At 40.1% G+C, this 18,434-nt stretch overlaps 1 protein-coding gene across 4 annotated transcripts in view; it reads left to right on the forward strand.

Annotated features, from left to right (window-relative positions):
• Positions 1-16,433, forward strand: part of LOC139755040 (uncharacterized) — a 113,243-nt gene extending 96,810 nt beyond the window's left edge. For all 4 annotated transcript variants that reach the window (XM_071673006.1, XM_071673008.1, XM_071673007.1 and 1 more), the window contains 3 exons: positions 9,710-9,881; positions 10,378-10,634; positions 14,977-16,433. In XM_071673006.1, coding sequence (XP_071529107.1) covers positions 9,710-9,881; positions 10,378-10,634; positions 14,977-15,401 — 854 coding nt within the window. In that variant the 3' untranslated portion in view covers positions 15,402-16,433. The remainder of the gene's footprint in view (positions 1-9,709; positions 9,882-10,377; positions 10,635-14,976) is intronic.
• The last annotated feature ends 2,001 nt before the right edge of the window (positions 16,434-18,434 follow it).

Here is an 18,434-nt window from a genome sequence, read left to right on the forward strand (position 1 = left end):
TCATGTCCCTGCTTCTGATTGTAGCTCAACTTCAAAGCTGCAGGAACCCAATAAAAGGGCCCGGAGTTTTTATATATATATATATATATATATATATATATATATATATATATATATATATATATATTATATATATATTATATATATATTATATATATATTATATATATATATATATATATATATATATATATATATATATATATATATATATATATATATATATATGTTTCCTTTTTCGCTGTTTCCTGCGTTACTACCAGGAACAGACGGAGAAAGTGCTTCATTCGCCTACATCCACTCTCTAGCTCTTATGTACACTGCTCTTATACCAGATCACCCTTCCGCATTGACAACACGTCGCTCCCTGTATACCACATCGTTCCAATTCACTGTATCCCTTGCACACCCTGATTCATGATTGGACCACAAATTCAAAACATCTTTGATTCCATCCTTCCACTTCTTTTGCGATGATGTAGATTTTATCGTATTTTTCATGCAAAGCTTTGTTTATAGAAACATCTTTTTTAAAGTTTCTTTTTAGTGAATAAAAAACATATTTGACACAGTGAATTATGATACAGTGATACAAATTGTGAGTGTATGGTGTGTGAAGTAGATGAAGGACAGCAGGGCGCAAACGGGGGATACAGTATACTGTAGGGAAAGTATAGATGGTGGCCTCCGCTCACCGGGGCATCATCAGCCTCGCCCGCTCACAACTGCAGCACAGTTGCCAGGTTCAATTATTGGCTCGACCACGGCAGTTGTTGGCGCTTGTCACTGTTTTCTTTTTTTAAATTTTTCGTTACCATTAATTGTTGAATTCTCTCGATTCGTTGATTTATTTTACATTAGTCGTCATCTGTTATAGCATTAAGGAGACGTAATTATGTACATTATTTTCTGCCTTTTTTCCGTCCATAATTATATTTTTCCTCTGCATCAGGCGGGAGCCCTACCGGCTCCGCGAATACTTCTTAGATAGGATGAAGAATTTTATCACTGGTCACCAATGAATGATAGAACCTGGGATTCGGATATGAAAAAAAAAAAATCGTTAGCAGTTTTGGTATGTGAAGAAATGGTATGTATTCTCGTGAAATAATATTATTCTGAACGTATACGAGCAGTGCCTCGGTGGTATGGTGAGGGTCCGTGCGTGGGGTATCTTGACAACAAAGACAATGATGTAGTATGGTATTTTCTGGGGGGTATGTGGTGTGGTACCCCTGCTAGGCCAGGCTGGCGACTGGTTATGCAAGTAACCCAGATCGCCTCTGTCAGCGTGCAAGGTTAGTCAACCTGGTCTGTAGGTATAGGAGGCAGGAGGCAGTGTGGGGCTTGCGAAGAACAAGTTGAAGTGGATGCAGTGAGCGCGATACAACAAGGCCAGCCACACGGACCCAAGCAGCCGGGGTGCAGGTGTTTTTAGAAAGGCTTTAGAAATTTCATAAAGGAATCGAGCCAGACCCAGTTTTTAGGAGTAACGCATTTGAACGTTAAAGTGCTACACTGTCGGGTAGAATTAGGGTTTCTCATCACTTAACTTTCGTGAGTATTTTATCACGGATTGTAGTAGATTGCCCCTGGCCAACCCCCCCCCCCCCCACCACCACCCCGTTTGCTATGCCTGTTGCTTTTATTTACCCCCTACTCTGGAGTATAGGTTTTGGGTATAGGCAGTGATGTCTTTCAAAAATATAAAAGTATTTTACTTTCTTTTACATCTGGTTTTCAAATTATATGATCCACTGACGTGCTGTCAGTGGATTGAAGCAAGGCATGTGAAGCGTCTGGGGTAAACCATGGAAAGCTGTGTAGGTATGTATATTTGCGTGTGTGGACGTGTGTATGTACATGTGTATGGGGGGGGGGGGCCATTTCTTTCGTCTGTTTCCTTGCGCTACCTCGCAAACGCGGGAGACGGCGACAAAGTATAAAAAAAAAAAAAAAATATATATATATATATATATATATATATATATATATATATATATATATATTTATTTATTTTATTTATTATACTTTGTCGCTGTCTCCCGCGTTTGCGAGGTAGCGCAAGGAAACAGACGAAAGAAATGGCCCAACCCCCCCCCCCCCATACACATGTATATACATACGTCCACACACGCAAATATACATACTTACACAGCTTTCCATGGTTTACCCCAGACGCTTCACATGCCCTGCTTCAATCCACTGACAGCACGTCAACACCGGTATACCACATCGCTCCAATTCACTCTATTCCTTGCCCTCCTTTCACCCTCCTGCATGTTCAGGCCCCGATCACACAAAATCTTTTTCACTCCATCTTTCCACCTCCAATTTGGTCTCCCTCTTATCCTTGTTCCCTCCACCTCCGACACATATATCCTCTTGGTCAATCTTTCCTCACTCATCCTCTCCATGTGCCCAAACCACTTCAAAACACCCTCTTCTGCTCTCTCAACCACGCTCTTTTTATTTCCACACATCTCTCTTACCCTTACGTTACTCACTCGATCAAACCACCTCACACCACACATTGTCCTCAAACATCTCATTTCCAGCACATCCATCCTCCTGCGCACAACTCTATCCATAGCCCACGCCTCGCAACCATACAACATTGTTGGAACCACTATTCCTTCAAACATACCCATTTTTGCTTTCCGAGATAATGTTCTCGACTTCCACACATTCTTCAAGGCTCCCAGGATTTTCGCCCCCTCCCCCACCCTATGATCCACTTCCGCTTCCATGGTTCCATCCGCTGCCAGATCCACTCCCAGATATCTAAAACACTTCACTTCCTCCAGTTTTTCTCCATTCAAACTCACCTCCCAATTGACTTGACCCTCAACCCTACTGTACCTAATAACCTTGCTCTTATTCACATTTACTCTTAACTTTCTTCTTCCACACACTTTTCCAGACTCAGTCACCAGCTTCTGCAGTTTCTCACATGAATCAGCCACCAGCGCTGTATCATCAGCGAACAACAACTGACTCACTTCCCAAGCTCTCTCATCCCCAACAGACTTCATACTTGCCCCTCTTTCCAAAACTCTTGCATTTACCTCCCTAACAACCCCATCCATAAACAAATTAAACAACCATGGAGACATCACACACCCCTGCCGCAAACCTACATTCACTGAGAACCAATCACTTTCCTCTCTTCCTACACGTACACATGCCTTACATCCTCGATAAAAACTTTTCACTGCTTCTAACAACTTTCCTCCCACACCATATATTCTTAATACCTTCCACAGAGCATCTTTATCAACTCTATCATATGCCTTCTCTAGATCCATAAATGCTACATACAAATCCATTTGCTTTTCTAAGTATTTCTCACATACATTCTTCAAAGCAAACACCTGATCCACACATCCTCTACCACTTCTGAAACCACACTGCTCTTCCCCAATCTAATGCTCTGTACATGCCTTCACCCTCTCAGTCAATACCCTCCCATATAATTTACCAGGAATACTCAACAAACTTATACCTCTGTAATTTGAGCACTCACTCTTATCCCCTTTGTCTTTGTACAATGGCACTATGCACGCATTCCGCCAATCCTCAGGCACCTCACCATGAGTCATACATACATTAAATAACCTTACCAACCAGTCAACAATACAGTCACCCCCTTTTTTAATAAATTCCATATATATATATATATATATATATATATATATATATATATATATATATATATATATTATCCCTGGGGATAGGGGAGAAAGAATACTTCCCACGTATTCCCTGCGTGTCGTAGAAGGCGACTAAAAGGGAAGGGAGCGGGGGGCTGGAAATCCTCCCCTCTCATTTTTTTTTTAATTTTCCAAAAGAAGGAACAGAGAAGGGGGCCATGTGAGGATATTACTTCAAAGGCCCAGTCCTCTGTTCTTAACGCTACCTTGCTATTGCGGGAAATGGCGAATAGTATGAAAGAAAAAAAGAAAGATATATATATATATATATATATATATATATATATATATATATATATATATTTATATATAAATAATAGCGTTAGTAATGTTAGTTCAGCATATTGTATTTTCAGAATTTAAGTTTATTTAGAAATAACGATTATCCGCCTCGCACCAGTGAGATCCATTTAAACATTGTCTTGTACAATAATATATTTGTGATCGCGTGAGTAAATATATCATTTAGCGGGCGCTGCGAGCCCTAGTATTGTGCCAGAAGAGTTGTGTAGAAACTTGAGTAGCCTATCACTCATCCTTGTCACGAGATACCACTGGGAAATGAATATGTATCATCCCCACTCAGCTTGGCTGACGACGATCCCTTCATTTCTACTTTCTCGGAGGTTCTCATAGGCACTTCCGCGGGAGAGCAACAAACAATCGCCAATAAGTTGGTTATTCTTGGTAAGATACAGCCATTTGTGTTATTTCCCAGTTTTCACTTCCTGAATGAGGTATTCCTATCATCGTAGATGGGATGTCTACCTTCATGGTAGACAAGGAGAATTTAGAAATCACACTCCTGTCCTGAAAATATTCAAAAGACACACTCAAATGAAAGAAAAATGCTTGTGATGTTGCGGCCATTAAAAGGTGCATGAAAAATGATTGTTTAATGACACCAGGGTTCTCTGCGTTTTTGTCCAGTGCTTTATTTTCTACCTCCGACCTGGGCCATCATCCCACGTGAGCACAGCTTCCGTAATTGAAGAATTGTTATCTACGAGAGTTAGTCTATTGCAGCTCGAATGTTTTGATGACATTCAACGGAAACGTATGACTAACCAACTTTCAAATCACTTGCTGGCAGGATATCTTCAGATATTTTTCCTTAGTTTTCCCTGCGTTATTAATATATTTGTTATATTGTGATTATAACTAGTACATCTTCCCATCCCACCGTTATAACTAGTACATCTTCCCATCCCACCGTTGCCTGATACTTTACCCCAGATTGAGAACCGAGATTCTCAACCTGGTTATATATTATATTGGCCAGTCAAACCCGTAAGAGCAACTGGGATGGTCTGCGATCTGCACGGAGCTGTCGCATGTACTAGTTTTTTTTTTTTTTTTCGTCTTCACGCCTTTATTCAAAACTGTACGATCGCCGAACCTCCAAAGTTAACATGACTTAGGATATATTACGACAGTGAGTGATTCTTTGTTAACACGACAGGATATATTACGACTGAATGATTCATTTTTTTTTGTACCAATAGCAAGTGGAATAGGGTATCCAGTTTGCTCTGACCCCTTTTCTTTGGGGAAATATTATGTTTTGATTTATAATATTTTAAGATATCGTGCACATTTGTAATACTGAGTGAGGAGCGTTAATAAAAATGATCAGTCACATGTGTGGTACCCATGTCTTGCTGAGGACTTTGTAGGGGAAAGTAACTGCCCTTGCATTCTGTTAACAGGGTAAACTGGTATTATCTCCGGTGGTCATATATAAAAACTAACGTAACCCAAAGTATGAGTCATGCACAGGTAAATCATGTGTCGACTGTTGCTCGACTCTGAGGCGGTGGTTCTGTTGAGTATGGTCCGTGCCTCAGCTTGTAGCGATGACTGGTATTTCCTAGCCTGCCTCCCAAGTTACTTCACTCCGGATTTCCTATATTCCCACAAAGATAGCCATGGGCCGTCAAGCGAATGTATTGCAGTTAAGAAAAATGTTTCTATTTTTCCCGGTTTTCAAAAAAAAAAAAAAAAATGGTGTTATTAATTTCTAATTTTGAGCCTGATGCAGATTTGTATTCCTCTGCATATTTTTAATTTGCTCAAAGTTAACATTTAGAAAATAGTGTACAGAAAATCGAGATACTACGGACTGTAAATTAATGCTTTTTTTTTTTTTTTGCAAGATGTAATTGTGTATTATTTAAAGTGTTCGAGTGGAGGAGAAATTTCTTTATCTGGCGACCTCTCCCGTCGTGTGCAGTCATAGTTTTGTTGAAACGCGCCTTACCACTGTTATGCCACACAATCACCTTATTGAACGTGAGTGGTAATAATTTTGCAGTATTGTCGGCTTTCTGTAAACTCTTAATCACCGGAGAGTGTCTTGTTCACTGTTTATCTGTAGGGGTGCGTCATATTGATGAACCACGTTATAGGAAGAGATGTAGAATTATACGTATAAGGTGAAAGTATGTTATCGGGTGTAATCATCGTCCGCTGTAACGGATAAGATAGGTACAACGAGCAAGACGCCCTTAGTTTGAATGAAGAAAAGATCTGGCGTTTGTTAAATGAACAGTATAGTCGACAATTACTCGAGGAAGATTATTGAAATGAACAGTACAGTCGACCTTTCACTGAGGAAGATTATTTATATTTCTAGTTTTTGTGGGAGGTTCTCGCGAATGAGTGTAGAGGCTGAATCGTCTTTATCTTACCAAAGCATAAAATCGTATAGTGATGGCGTTCGAGAGGCACAGGGTGGTCATGTTTCCTGGGTGGTGGTGTTGGTGTTGGGGCTTAACCCGTTGAGAAAGTTGTCGGGTTGGGCCGGTTTCTGCAGCAACGAAGCTCGCCTCGCTGGTTTTCCAATCATTTTACGTGGGTGTCAGAAATTCAGCTCGGTTAAGCAAAGATGAGGTTGTGTGAAAGCTCGTAATGTTCACGTATGCGGGGTATTCATCTCCTGAGTCCATTATGTGGAGGGAAACAGAGGGACCAGCAACCACGGGTGGGGGTCCGCTGAGTCACTGAGAAATTGTCATAGCTGAGGGAAGTGAAGTCATCCTAACCTGTCAGTAAAATCTTGCGGTGTCGGTATGAAGGCTTCGTGTTGGTCATGCCCGTCGTGATAGTTGGTTATAGATTGCGAAGTTCTCTCTTACGGCGAGCGGTATTTGCTAGCATTTGTTATGTTGCAGAATCTCGTCGTAGGACTGCGTGCACAAGCCATGCCTTTTGATAGTTTATTTTAGTAATGCCCTCTGTGGAAGCCGTTCCAATCAGTACACCGGCTGGATCCGCTGTTGAACTAGTGCTTCACTTGCATTCTTGACTTTTTCCCTTGCTATTATTTTCATCGTTTGAACTGTAGGTGCTTCAGTGAAAGTAAAAGCTGTACGAATTCCACTCCCCTCAAAAAGGGCTGGAGGGGGTTGACGTGACCCACAAACATGTTTTGGATTTGCCAGTTTGATCGGTAGAAAGAACTAAGCATTTTAGTATACACGCACACACGGCACGACAGGCCTCCGTGGTATAGGGGTTAGTGTTACTGACCATGAATCTCCACGGACCAGCCCGGGGTTGGTCCCGCATCCGCATGAGCTTGTTAGTCGGCCTACGCTCAACCCAGGTGTTCATCCTCCCGACGGGGTTGGTTAATAAATAGGTACCTGACTTAGGCTAGTGGGTGTATGTGTATACATACATACATATTAGTAAAGACATGGTACATACTTATTTACAGGGTTAAGAGCATGAATGTAAAACTCCCCTTAATACACAAGTAGTAATCACACATATCACTACTGTGGAGCTCCTGCAGTGTTCAGGAAGCCGGCCACGTCTACCTGGTGGACTCACAAGTTACAAAATGTGTTGATGTGCATGACGCTTTGTAAGGTGAGGACATGGCAGATGCCAGTTTAGTGTCATTGTTGTGGAAATTACATCATGGTGGTGGAGAGTGTGTGTTAGCCCTCTGCAGGAATGAGCAGACAAGGGCTTGAACAGCCCAAATCAGCTTATTTTAATTAGGCTGATGATGAATGATTTTAGTTGACAGGCAGGCATCCGGTAATTGTTTTAAGTGCTTTGTTTAGCATTATTTGCAGCATGGTTAATTTTGCTGTTGAGAGGATAGTTGAAGCATAGTTTAGGTTAGAAGGGATGGGTTGTGTGGGGTGGATACCAAGAAATTATTTTTCTTGCCCAGTTTTCTGAGGTTATTGAGTTTGTTTATGGCTGCTGTGTTCATGGTTTTGGTATGGGGTATTGAATGTCATGTATGTGTGTTGTATGCAATGTCCAGTTTGGTTGGATTGTGTTGAGTGGAAGCTCTTGGCTTTTCATGGTGATAGGATGTTACTGGATTAATTCAGGTCTCAGAGGTTAAGTGTTATAATAGACTTCTTTGGTGAAATAGACATTCTGTTTTGGGTGAGCTTGTGTTCTAGTTGTGTGATATAGTGTTGCACGTGTTACTTAGGTAGTGTCAGGGTTCTGTGATGTGATTGCAAAGTCATGTGCCTATGAGGATTTTCACACTGTTCTACTCAAGGTGATGGAAGGTCCTGCAGGAAGAGATTAAAGAGGGTTGGAGAAAGAACTGCATCTTCATAGAATTCTGTTATTAATGGTTTTGAAAGTGAAGCCTTTGATAGCCAGCATAGAGTTGACTTTTTTTTTTTTCATTGTTGAGCATTGTCAAGGATCTTTTGTTGGAGGTTGTGTTTTCGGACAGTCAAATGCTCTATTGATAACACTGAGATGAGGCCCAAGAGTAAAAGATATTACCTCATAATGCACAAATAGTAATCACAGCAGAAATTTTGAAAGGATGGATTGGGCAAACTGCTCCCTATAGCAAAAAATTTAGCACCAATCAGTCAAGGGACTTAGGGAAATAATTAATTTGGTTGTTGGGAGGAATATTTTCAGATTACCAACCATTTTCGATTGTATTGCACATCGAAGCTCAGAGCAGAGTAGGTAATTTATGGAACACACTTGCATCCATAGTTTTAAGAAAGCTATTGACAGTAATCTTAGTTCTAGAATTAAAGTAATGCCCAAACATTTTTAGGTTTTTTTACCTGATAATGAAAAGCTGGTATGCTTTTAGATTCTAAAATACTTTGGGAGTTGTAGGTAAAGGTATCCTTAACATACAGAAAGCTTGTTCTAGTGATTCTTTCTGGCTAGTACTAGTCTTCAAGAATTCCACAGTCTCATAGACCTTAAAGTAGAATATTGACCGTTGTTACTCATTCTAAACTTGATTGTCATTCATTATGGAAATGTAATTTTTTTGTGAATTTAAATAGTATACCTTCTACCTGCCTGCCTTTTGTCATTTTTGTATCAGTCTAACTGTCCCTGTTTATCGTATGAGCCTTTTCCTAATGTACATGTTTTTATGACGTCCAATCTTTTTTTTTTTTAGAAAGAAAAGGAACACATTTTGCAATCATATCAACTGATGCATTTATAGTTTTCTGTACCATTGCATAATCATGTTATTTTTAGTTTTAAGATTTAGTTTTGATTGCTTATATGCCCTAGTATAAGGTGTATCCATGTATGTGTGTGTGTGCATCTTTGTGATTACTTTTTCTTTTATGGGAAGAGTACACTTATGTTGCCTTGTCTTAACCTGGTATATATATGTGCCATGTCTTTACTTTTACACACACAAGCTCATACCTATTTGTGTTTCTGTGTGTGTGTTTTATCTCCTGTCCTCTACTGGTGGAGGCAGGAAGGCCATAGTTGTATATATATAATTGGTCTGACTCATTGATTTTTTGGAATTGCTATACTATTGGGGGTTAGAAGTTTGTATCTTAGCAAACATTCTGTCATTTCATCCATGATGATTAATATTATTAAGGTTGTTCAAGGTAACCCCATTCACCGTTAGGAAAATATCACCCCATCCAAGAGACCAGTCCCTTTTGCGTGGTGTGCTGTTTAGGTGAAACACATGTTTTTTTGTTAACAGTAACTTTACTGTATTTTCAGATGAAGAAAAGCGGTTGTTAAAGAAAGAAGGGATCTTACTACCATCACACTACCCTCTGACAAAACAAGAAGAAAGAGAACTTAAGCGCATTCGGCGAAAGATTCGCAACAAGATCTCAGCTCAAGATTCCCGTAAGCGCAAGAAAGAGTACATTGATGGACTAGAAGACAGGTAAATATGAACAATAGTTTTAGTATGAATTAGTTTATATTATCACTGAATTTCATCATTAACTTGACATTATCAGTGTTCTTGTATCATAATCATAGAGATGAATGTGGGACATTGTCACCACCCTTTCATCTGTCTTTGGACACATTCTTGTTAGCATAACTTGGACACAATACATGATAGAAATTCCACATTTACAACATGACCAGGTGACATACTGATAATTAGGACAATACATCTCATTATGTTTCCTCTGTTAGAAAAACGATTTTTTTTGTAGGTGCTATAATTTAGGCATAAAGTGACAAACGACTGGAAGTTCAAGTTTTTACCAATATTAGACAGTGACATATTATGACGTACAAATTTTTGGAAGTTAAAAGTCAGTATTATATATTTCTTTAGTTAAATTAGTACAAGTATAGTTTTCATACCAATATGCAAGAAACTTTATTAAACAGGTTTTTCTGATATGTAATGGATTATTTGTATACAGAGTTAAGGCATGCACAGAAGAAAATCAGCAGCTACAGAAGAGAATTCGTACTTTAGAGGCACAGAATGAATCTTTACTGGTGCAGATGCGCCGGTTTCAGAATGCTGTTACTGGTGGACGCTCACAAGCACATGCATCAACTGCTCTGATGATGTTAATACTGTCAGCAGCACTATTCCTTGTACCTTCGTTACGGCAAGACGGAACTGCATCAGATACAGAGTTATCTGTACCTGTGTCCAAGATGCCATCGGCAGGTAAGAAGCAAAAGAAATTTTTTTTACATACCCTGGGGATAGGGGAGAAAGAATACTTCGCACGCATTCCTCATGCGTCGTAGGTGACGGGGGGCTGGAAACCCTCCCCTCCTTGTATTTTAACTTTCTAAAAGGGGAAACAGAAGAAGGAGTCACGTGGGGAATGCTCATCCTCCTCGAAGGCTCAGGTTGGGATGTCTATGTGTGTGTGAATGTAACCAAGATGAGAAAAAAGGAGAGATAGGTCGTATGTTTGAGGGAAGGAACCTGGATGTTTTGGCTCTGAGTGAAACGAAGCTCAACGGTAAAGGGGAAGAGTGGTTTGGGAATGTCTTGGGAGTAAAGTCAGGGGACAAGAGCAAGGGAAGGAGTAGCACGACTCCTGAAACAGGAGTGATGGGAGTATGTGATAGAGTGTAAGAAAGTAAACTAGGTTGATATGGATAAAACTGAAAGTGGATGGAGAGATGGGTAATTGTTGGTGCATATGCACCTGGGCATGAAAAGAAAGATCATGAGGCAAGTGTTTTGGGAGCAGCTGGTTGAGTGTGTTAGTAGTTTTGATGCATGAGACCGGGTTATAGTGATGGGTGATTTAAATGCAAAGGTGAATAATGTGGCAGTTGACAGAATTGGTGTACATGGGGTGTTCAGTGTTGTAAATGGAAATGGTGAAGAGCTTGTAGATTTATGTGCTCAAAAAGGACTGGTGATTGGGAATACCTGGTTAAAAAGAGAGATAACATAAGCATACATATGTAAGTAGGAGAGATGGCCAGAGAGCGTGATTGGATTACTTGTTAATTGATAAGCGCACAAAAGATAAACTTTTGGATGTTAATGTACTGAGAGGTGCAACTGGAGGGATGTCTGATCATTATATGTGGAGGCGAAGGTGAAGATATGTAGAGGTTTTCAGAAAAGAAGAGAGAATGTTGGGGTGAAGAGAGTGGTGAGAGTAAGTGAGCTTGGGAAGGAGACTTGTGTGAGGAAGTACCAGGAGAGACTGAGTACAGAATGGATAAAGATGAGAACAAAGGATGTAAGGGGAGTGGGGAAGGAATGGGATGTATTTAGGGAAGCAGTGATGGCTTGCGCAAAAGATGCTTGTGGCATGAGAAGCGTAGGAGGTGGGCAGATTAGAAAGGGTAGCGAGTGGTGGGATGAAGAAGTAAGATTATCAGTGAAAGAGAAGAGAGAGGCATTTGGATTATTTTTGCAGGGAAATAAAGCAAATGACTGGGCAATGTATAAAAGAAAGAGGCAGGAGGTCAAGAGAAAGGGGCAAGACGTGAAAAAAAGGGCAAATGAGAGTTGGGGTGAGAGAGTATCATTAAATTTTAGGGAGAATAAAAAGATGTTTTGGAAGGAGGTAAATAAAGTGCATAAGACAAGGGAACAAATGGGAACATCAGTGAAGGGGGCTAATGGGAAGGAGATAACAAGTAGTGGTGATGCGAGAAGGAGATAGAGGGAGTATTTTGAAGGTTTGTTGAATGTGTTTGATGATAAGAGTGGCAGATATAGGGTGTTTTGGTTGAGATGGTGTGCAAAGTGAGAGGGTTAGGGAGAATGATTTGGTAAATAGAGAAGAGGTAGTAAAAGCTTTGCGGAAGATGAAAGCCGGAAAGGCAGCGGGTTTGGATGGTATTGCAGTGGAATTTAGTAAAAAGGGGTGCTTGTATTGTTGACTGGTTGGTAAGGTTATTCAGTGTATGTATGAATAATGTTGAGGTGCCTGAGGATTGGCGGAATGACTGCATAGTGCCATTGTACAAAGGCAAAGGGAGTAAAAGTGAGTGCTCAAATTACAGAGGTATATGTTTTTTGAGTATTCCTGGGAAATTATATGGGAGGGTATTGATTGAGAGGGTGAAGGCATGTACAGAGCATCAGATTGGGGAAGAGCAGTGTGGTTTCAGAAGTGTTAGAGGATGTGTGGATCAGGTGTTTGCTTTGAAGAATGTATGTGAGAAATACTTAGAAAAGCAAATGGATTTGTATGTAGCATTTATGGATCTGGAGAAGGCATAAGATAGAGTTGATAGAGATGCTCTGTGGAAGGTATTAAGAATATATGGTGTGGGAGGCAAGTTGTTAGAAGCAGTGAACAGTTTTTATAGAGGATGTAAGGCATGTGTATGAGTAGGAAGAGTGGAAAGTGATTGGTTCGCAGTGAATGTTGGTTTGCGGCAGAGGTGCGTGATGTCTCCATGGTTGTTTAATTTGTTTATGGATGGGGTTGTTATGGAGGTGAATGCATGAATTTTGGAAACGGGGGCAAGAATGCAGTCTGTTGTGGATGCGAGAGCTTGGGAAGTGAGTCAGTTGTTGTTCACTGATGATACAGTACTGGTGGCTGATTCGGGTGAGAAACTGCAGAAGCTGGTGACTGAGTTTGGTAAAGTGTGTGAAAGAAGAAAGCTGAGTAAATGTGAATAAGAGCAAGGTTATTAGGTACAGTAGGGTTGAGGGACAAGTCAGTTGGGAGGTAAGTTTGAATGGAGAAAAACTGGAGGAAGTGAAGTGCTTTAGATATCTCGGGGTGGATTTGGTAGTGGATGGAACCATGGAAGTGAATCACAGGGTGGGGGAGGGGGCGAAAGTTCTGGGAGTGTTGAAAAATGTGTGGAAGTCGAGAACGTTATCTTGGAATGTAAAAATGGGTATGTTTGAATGAATAGTGCTTCCAACAATGTTATATGGTTGCGAGGCGTGGGCTATAGATAGAGTTGTGCGGAGGAGGGTGGATGTGCTGAAAATGAGATGTTTGAGGACAATATGTAGTGTGAGGTGGTTTGATCGAGTAAGTAATGAAAGGGTAAGAGAGATGTGTGGCAATAAAGAGTGTGGTTGAGAGAGCAGAAGAGGGTGTTTTGAAATGGTTTGGTCACATGGAGAGAATGAACAAGGAAAGATTGACAAAGAGGATATATGTGTCAGAGGTGGAGGGAACGAGGAGAAGTGGGAGACCAAATTGGAGGTGGAAAGATGGAGTGAAAAAGATTTTGAGTGATCGGTGCCTGAACATGCAGGTGGGTGAAAGGCATGCAAGGAATAGAGTGAATTGGAACAATGTGGTACACTGGGGTCGACGTGCTGTCAATGGATTGAACCAGGGCATGTGAAGCGTCTGGGGTAAACCATGGATAGTTCTGCGGGGCCTGGATGTGGAAAGGGAGCTGTGGTTTCGGTGCATTAAACAGGACAGCTAGAGACTGAGTGTGAACGAATATGTCCTTTCCAAGTGCTACCTTGCGCACATGCGGGGAGGGGAGGGGGTTTTCATTTTCATGTGTGGCAGGGTGGTGACGGGAATGAATGAAGGCAGACTATGAATTATGTACATGTGTTTATATGTATGTGTCTGTGTGTATATATATGTATACGTTGAGATGTATAGGTATGTATGTGTGGATGTGTATGTATATACATGTGTATGTGGGTGGGTTGGGCCATTCTTTCATCAGTTTCCTTGCGTTACCTCATTAACGCGGGAGACAGCAACAAAGTATAATAAAATGATAAATAACCTTGCATATTGTCAAGTTTGGTTGATTAGATTAAAAAATGTGTCTTGCATGTTGCCAAGTTTCGTTTAGATATCAATGTGTACCTGTCTTGCATGTTGTCAAGGTTGGTTAATAAAATTAATGATTTAAGAGTTTAAGGTTGATCTGTATGGGCTCATTTGTAAAGCACATATAATGGCCTAGTGTAATGAAAGATATTATCAATGATTTTTGAGACATTTTATGATAGAATGAAGAAAATGGATATCAAAAAACAAGTGGAAAAAGTTGGTAAGGTAGGATTTGTGGAAAGATAAGGTGGGGATGTGCATTTAGAAGAGTTATGCATGAAAATACTAAGATGCAAGAAAACTTTGATAAGACAAATTTTTTAGGCCATATCATGGATATTCAGCAGTTAATTGCATGAAGCTTCATAATTTCTTTGTCAGTATGATTATTTTTTACTGAAAGATGTTTAGCTAACAGCTAAAGTGCCAGAATATGAGGGTTATGTGGGAGGGGTACAGTCCACTCTTAAAACATGAATTATAATGAAGTGTAGGATATGGGCATTTACTTTGAGATGGTGTCGCTAACAAATCATTCTGCTGTTGTGACTTGGAAATTTTATTTTAAGCATTTATATTTTGGTTTTATTTGTGAAATGGTAACGCAGAAGTTTAGGTTGCTTTTATTGAGAAATATAGGAAATTGTAATTCATTAAGATGATTTGAAATGTTTTTATGTTGTACTTGGAAAAATAGCAATACCTTGAAAGATATCAAACTTTTAGTTTTGCATAGTTAATTTCAAATATTTCTTGCAGGTCATTCACGCAGCCTACTGGAGGCTGGTGATGGTGCTATTGTACCTGGTACCTTGGAGGTATTGGAAGGTGTTGATGATGAACTGGTCTCAGAATTAGAAAAGCCCTTGGTACAGGCCCTTACTGATCATGATTACACTCCTGTAGCCAAGCGACAGCGCACACTCTCCAAGAGCCCTGGCTACTATGTACCACCGTTAGATGACTTTCCACCACAGCATGGAAAACCAGATTCTGGTGGGGGATTTCCTCCTGATGATGGTTCGGACTCAAAACTATCTGCTAGAATAATGGATACTATGGTGGACCATATATCCAACAATTACTCTGATCCAGGAGGGAAACATGATAGCAATTCACAAGCTGTTGTGGTGAATCTTGGGCAGGGTAGAAAGAGACTGAGGGATGACCTTGAGTTAGAGTGATAACTACAAAGTCTGGGGTGCATTCTTAATTATTAATTTGAGGTGCATGCAACCTCAGGTGAGAGGCTTATTTGGGTAAATGACAACCCATATAAGTTCAACTGTGTGCTGGGTGGGGGGACCTGCCACAGCCGCAGACGCCGCCACTACCCTAGAACCCGTCCTTTTTCTTGGACTGGATAAAGTCATCTCTGTCTCTTCTGGAGACCTTACCAGCAGTGCAATACATTTTTCTGCTACAGTGATGTAAGTTTGACATGTTTTAGGCTGGAGGGAGAGGGCAGGCTTCTGCAGACTCGTGGTATAGTGTGTAAGCTGCACTGCACTGTGTGTGTGATGTATCCCTGTAGTATAGCGAGGGAACAGCAGGAACCAGTCACTGCAGGGCCTCGAGCTGACGCCCTGCCATGCTAGGACGGGATCATGGGATTTGATCATTACGCATATTGGGTTGCTTTGCTGTTAAGTTATTGAAGTTTATGCCGTAAAATAATAATCTTATCAAATATGATGATTTTTCTTAAAAGGGCAATTAAAAGGTTCATTTGTCTAGAAAATTTGGACTATTGGAAGCTTTATGTATGTTTGCTTTTTCATTGGTAGATATTGAACCATTTACCAATTAATTTCCCTGTGTATGGTTTCCTTCATATTTGAAATTACCAGACCGTTTTCTATGGTTAAAGAATACATTTTTACTAGACAAAAATTACAAGGAAAATTCTAAAATAATATTTATTATCATGTAATAAAACTTTAATATATTGTTAAACTTATATTCTTTATTTGAATGATTTTTCATGTGTGCTTTTCAGAAATGTATTCAGTTTGTATTCAGGTGTAAGATGAGCTGAGTACAGTTCCTCATCATTTTGTTATGGACCAATGCAAGTTACTTCATCAGTCATTTCATTTCATACAAGTTTGTTATTGAAGTTAGAGATATAAGACCTGTCATGTCACTGTCATGTGCTATTTGATCATGTTTTGTAGATAAAATTATAAAGGAATAAAATATATTTTAAGGCAAAAGGATCTTTGTTACATAATGAGAACCTTTTCTTTAATTTTGCACCACATATTTTGAGGATACATTAATGAAGGCTCTGTGTTCCTCAGTGCTTTCTGAAGTTTCTTTCCTGTTTTACAAAAGTTAAAAATCGTCTTAGCAAAACGACTGTTGTGGTTGTATTTGATTTAATTTTTGGTAGCAAACATACACAATAACAAGCACTGTAGAATTTGTCAACATAAATGGGATGTATTTAGGGAAGCAGTGGTGGCTTATGCAAAAGATGCTTGTGGGAGGTGGGCAGATTCAAACTTTTGGTAGTGAGTGGTGGGATGAAGTAAGATTATTAGTGAAAGACGAGAGAGGCATTTGAACGATTTTTGCAGGGAAATAGTGCAAATGACTGTGAGATGTACAAAACAAAGAGGCAGGAGATCAAGATAAAGGTGCAAGAGGTGAGAAAGAGGGCAAATGAGAGTTGAGGTCAGAGAGTATTATTAAATTTTAGGGAGAATAAAAAGATGTTTCGGAAGGAGATAAATAAAGTGTGTAAGACAAGAGAACAAATGGGAACATCGGTGAAGGGTGCAAATGGGGAGGTAATAACAAGTAGTGGTGATGTGAGGAGATGGAGTGAGTATTTTGAAGGTTTGTTGAATGTGTTAGATGATAGTGGCAGATATAGGGTGTTCTGATCGAGGTGGTGTGCGAAGTGAGAGGGTGAGGGAGAATGATTTGGTAAACAAAGAAGAGGTAGTGAAAGCTTTGCGGAAGATGAAAGGCGGCGGGTTTGGATGGTATTGCAGTGGAATTTATCAAAAAAGGGGGTGACTGTGTTGTTGACTTGTTGGTGAGGATATTCACTCTATATATAGCTCATGGTAAAGTGCCTGAGGAGTGGCAGAATGCATGCATAGTGCCACTGTACAAAGGCAAAGGGGATAAAGGTGAGTGTTCGAATTACAGAGGTATAAGTTTGTTGAGACAAGGGAGCAAATGGGAACTTCAGTGAAGGGCGTAAATGGGGAGGTGATAACAAGTAGCGGTGATGTGAGAAGGAGGTGGAATGAGTATTTTGAAGGTTTGTTGAATGTGTCTGATGACAGAGTGGCAGATATAGGGTGTTTTGGTCGAGGTGGTGTGCAAAGTGAGAGGGTTAGGGAAAATGATTTGGTAAACAGAGAAGAGGTAGTAAAAGCGTTGCGGAAGATGAAAGCCGGCAAGGCAGCAGGTTTGGATGGTATTGCAGTGGAATTTATTAAGAAAGGGGGTGACTGTATTGTTGACTGGTTGGTAAGGTTATTTAATGTATGTATGACTCATGGTGAGGTGCCTGAGGATTGGCGGAATGCGTGCATAGTGCCATTGTACAAAGGCAAAGGGGATAAGAGTGAGTGCTCAAATTACAGAGGTATAAGTTTGTTGAGTATTCCTGGCAAATTGTATGAGAGGGTATTGATTGAGAGGGTGAAGGCATGTACAGAGCATCAGATTGGGGAAGAGCAGTGTGGTTTCAGAAGTGGTAGAGGATGTGTGGATCAGGTGTTTGCTTTGAAGAATGTATGTGAGAAATACTTAGAAAAGCAAATGGATTTGTATGTAGCATTTATGGATCTGGAGAAGGCATATGATAGAGTTGATAGAGATGCTCTGTGGAAGGTATTAAGAATATATGGTGTGGGAGGCAAGTTGTAAGAAGCAGTGAAAAGTTTTTATCGAGGATGTAAGGCATGTGTACGTGTAGGAAGAGAGGAAAGTGATTGGTTCTCAGTGAATGTAGGTTTGTGGCAGGGGTGTGTGATGTCTCCATGGTTGTTTAAAGATATATATATATATATATATTTTTTTTTTTTTTTTTTTTTTTTTTTTTTTATACTTTGTCGCTGTCTCCCGCGTTTGCGAGGTTTGAGAGGTGGTGGGTTTTGATGGTATTGCAGTGGAATTTATTAAAAAAGGAGATGACTGTGTTGTTTATTGGTTGGTATGGATACTCAGTGCATATATGGACTATGGTGAAGTAG

Source organism: Panulirus ornatus, chromosome 18 (genome assembly GCF_036320965.1).
Source record: "Panulirus ornatus isolate Po-2019 chromosome 18, ASM3632096v1, whole genome shotgun sequence".
NCBI lineage: Eukaryota > Metazoa > Arthropoda > Malacostraca > Decapoda > Palinuridae > Panulirus > Panulirus ornatus.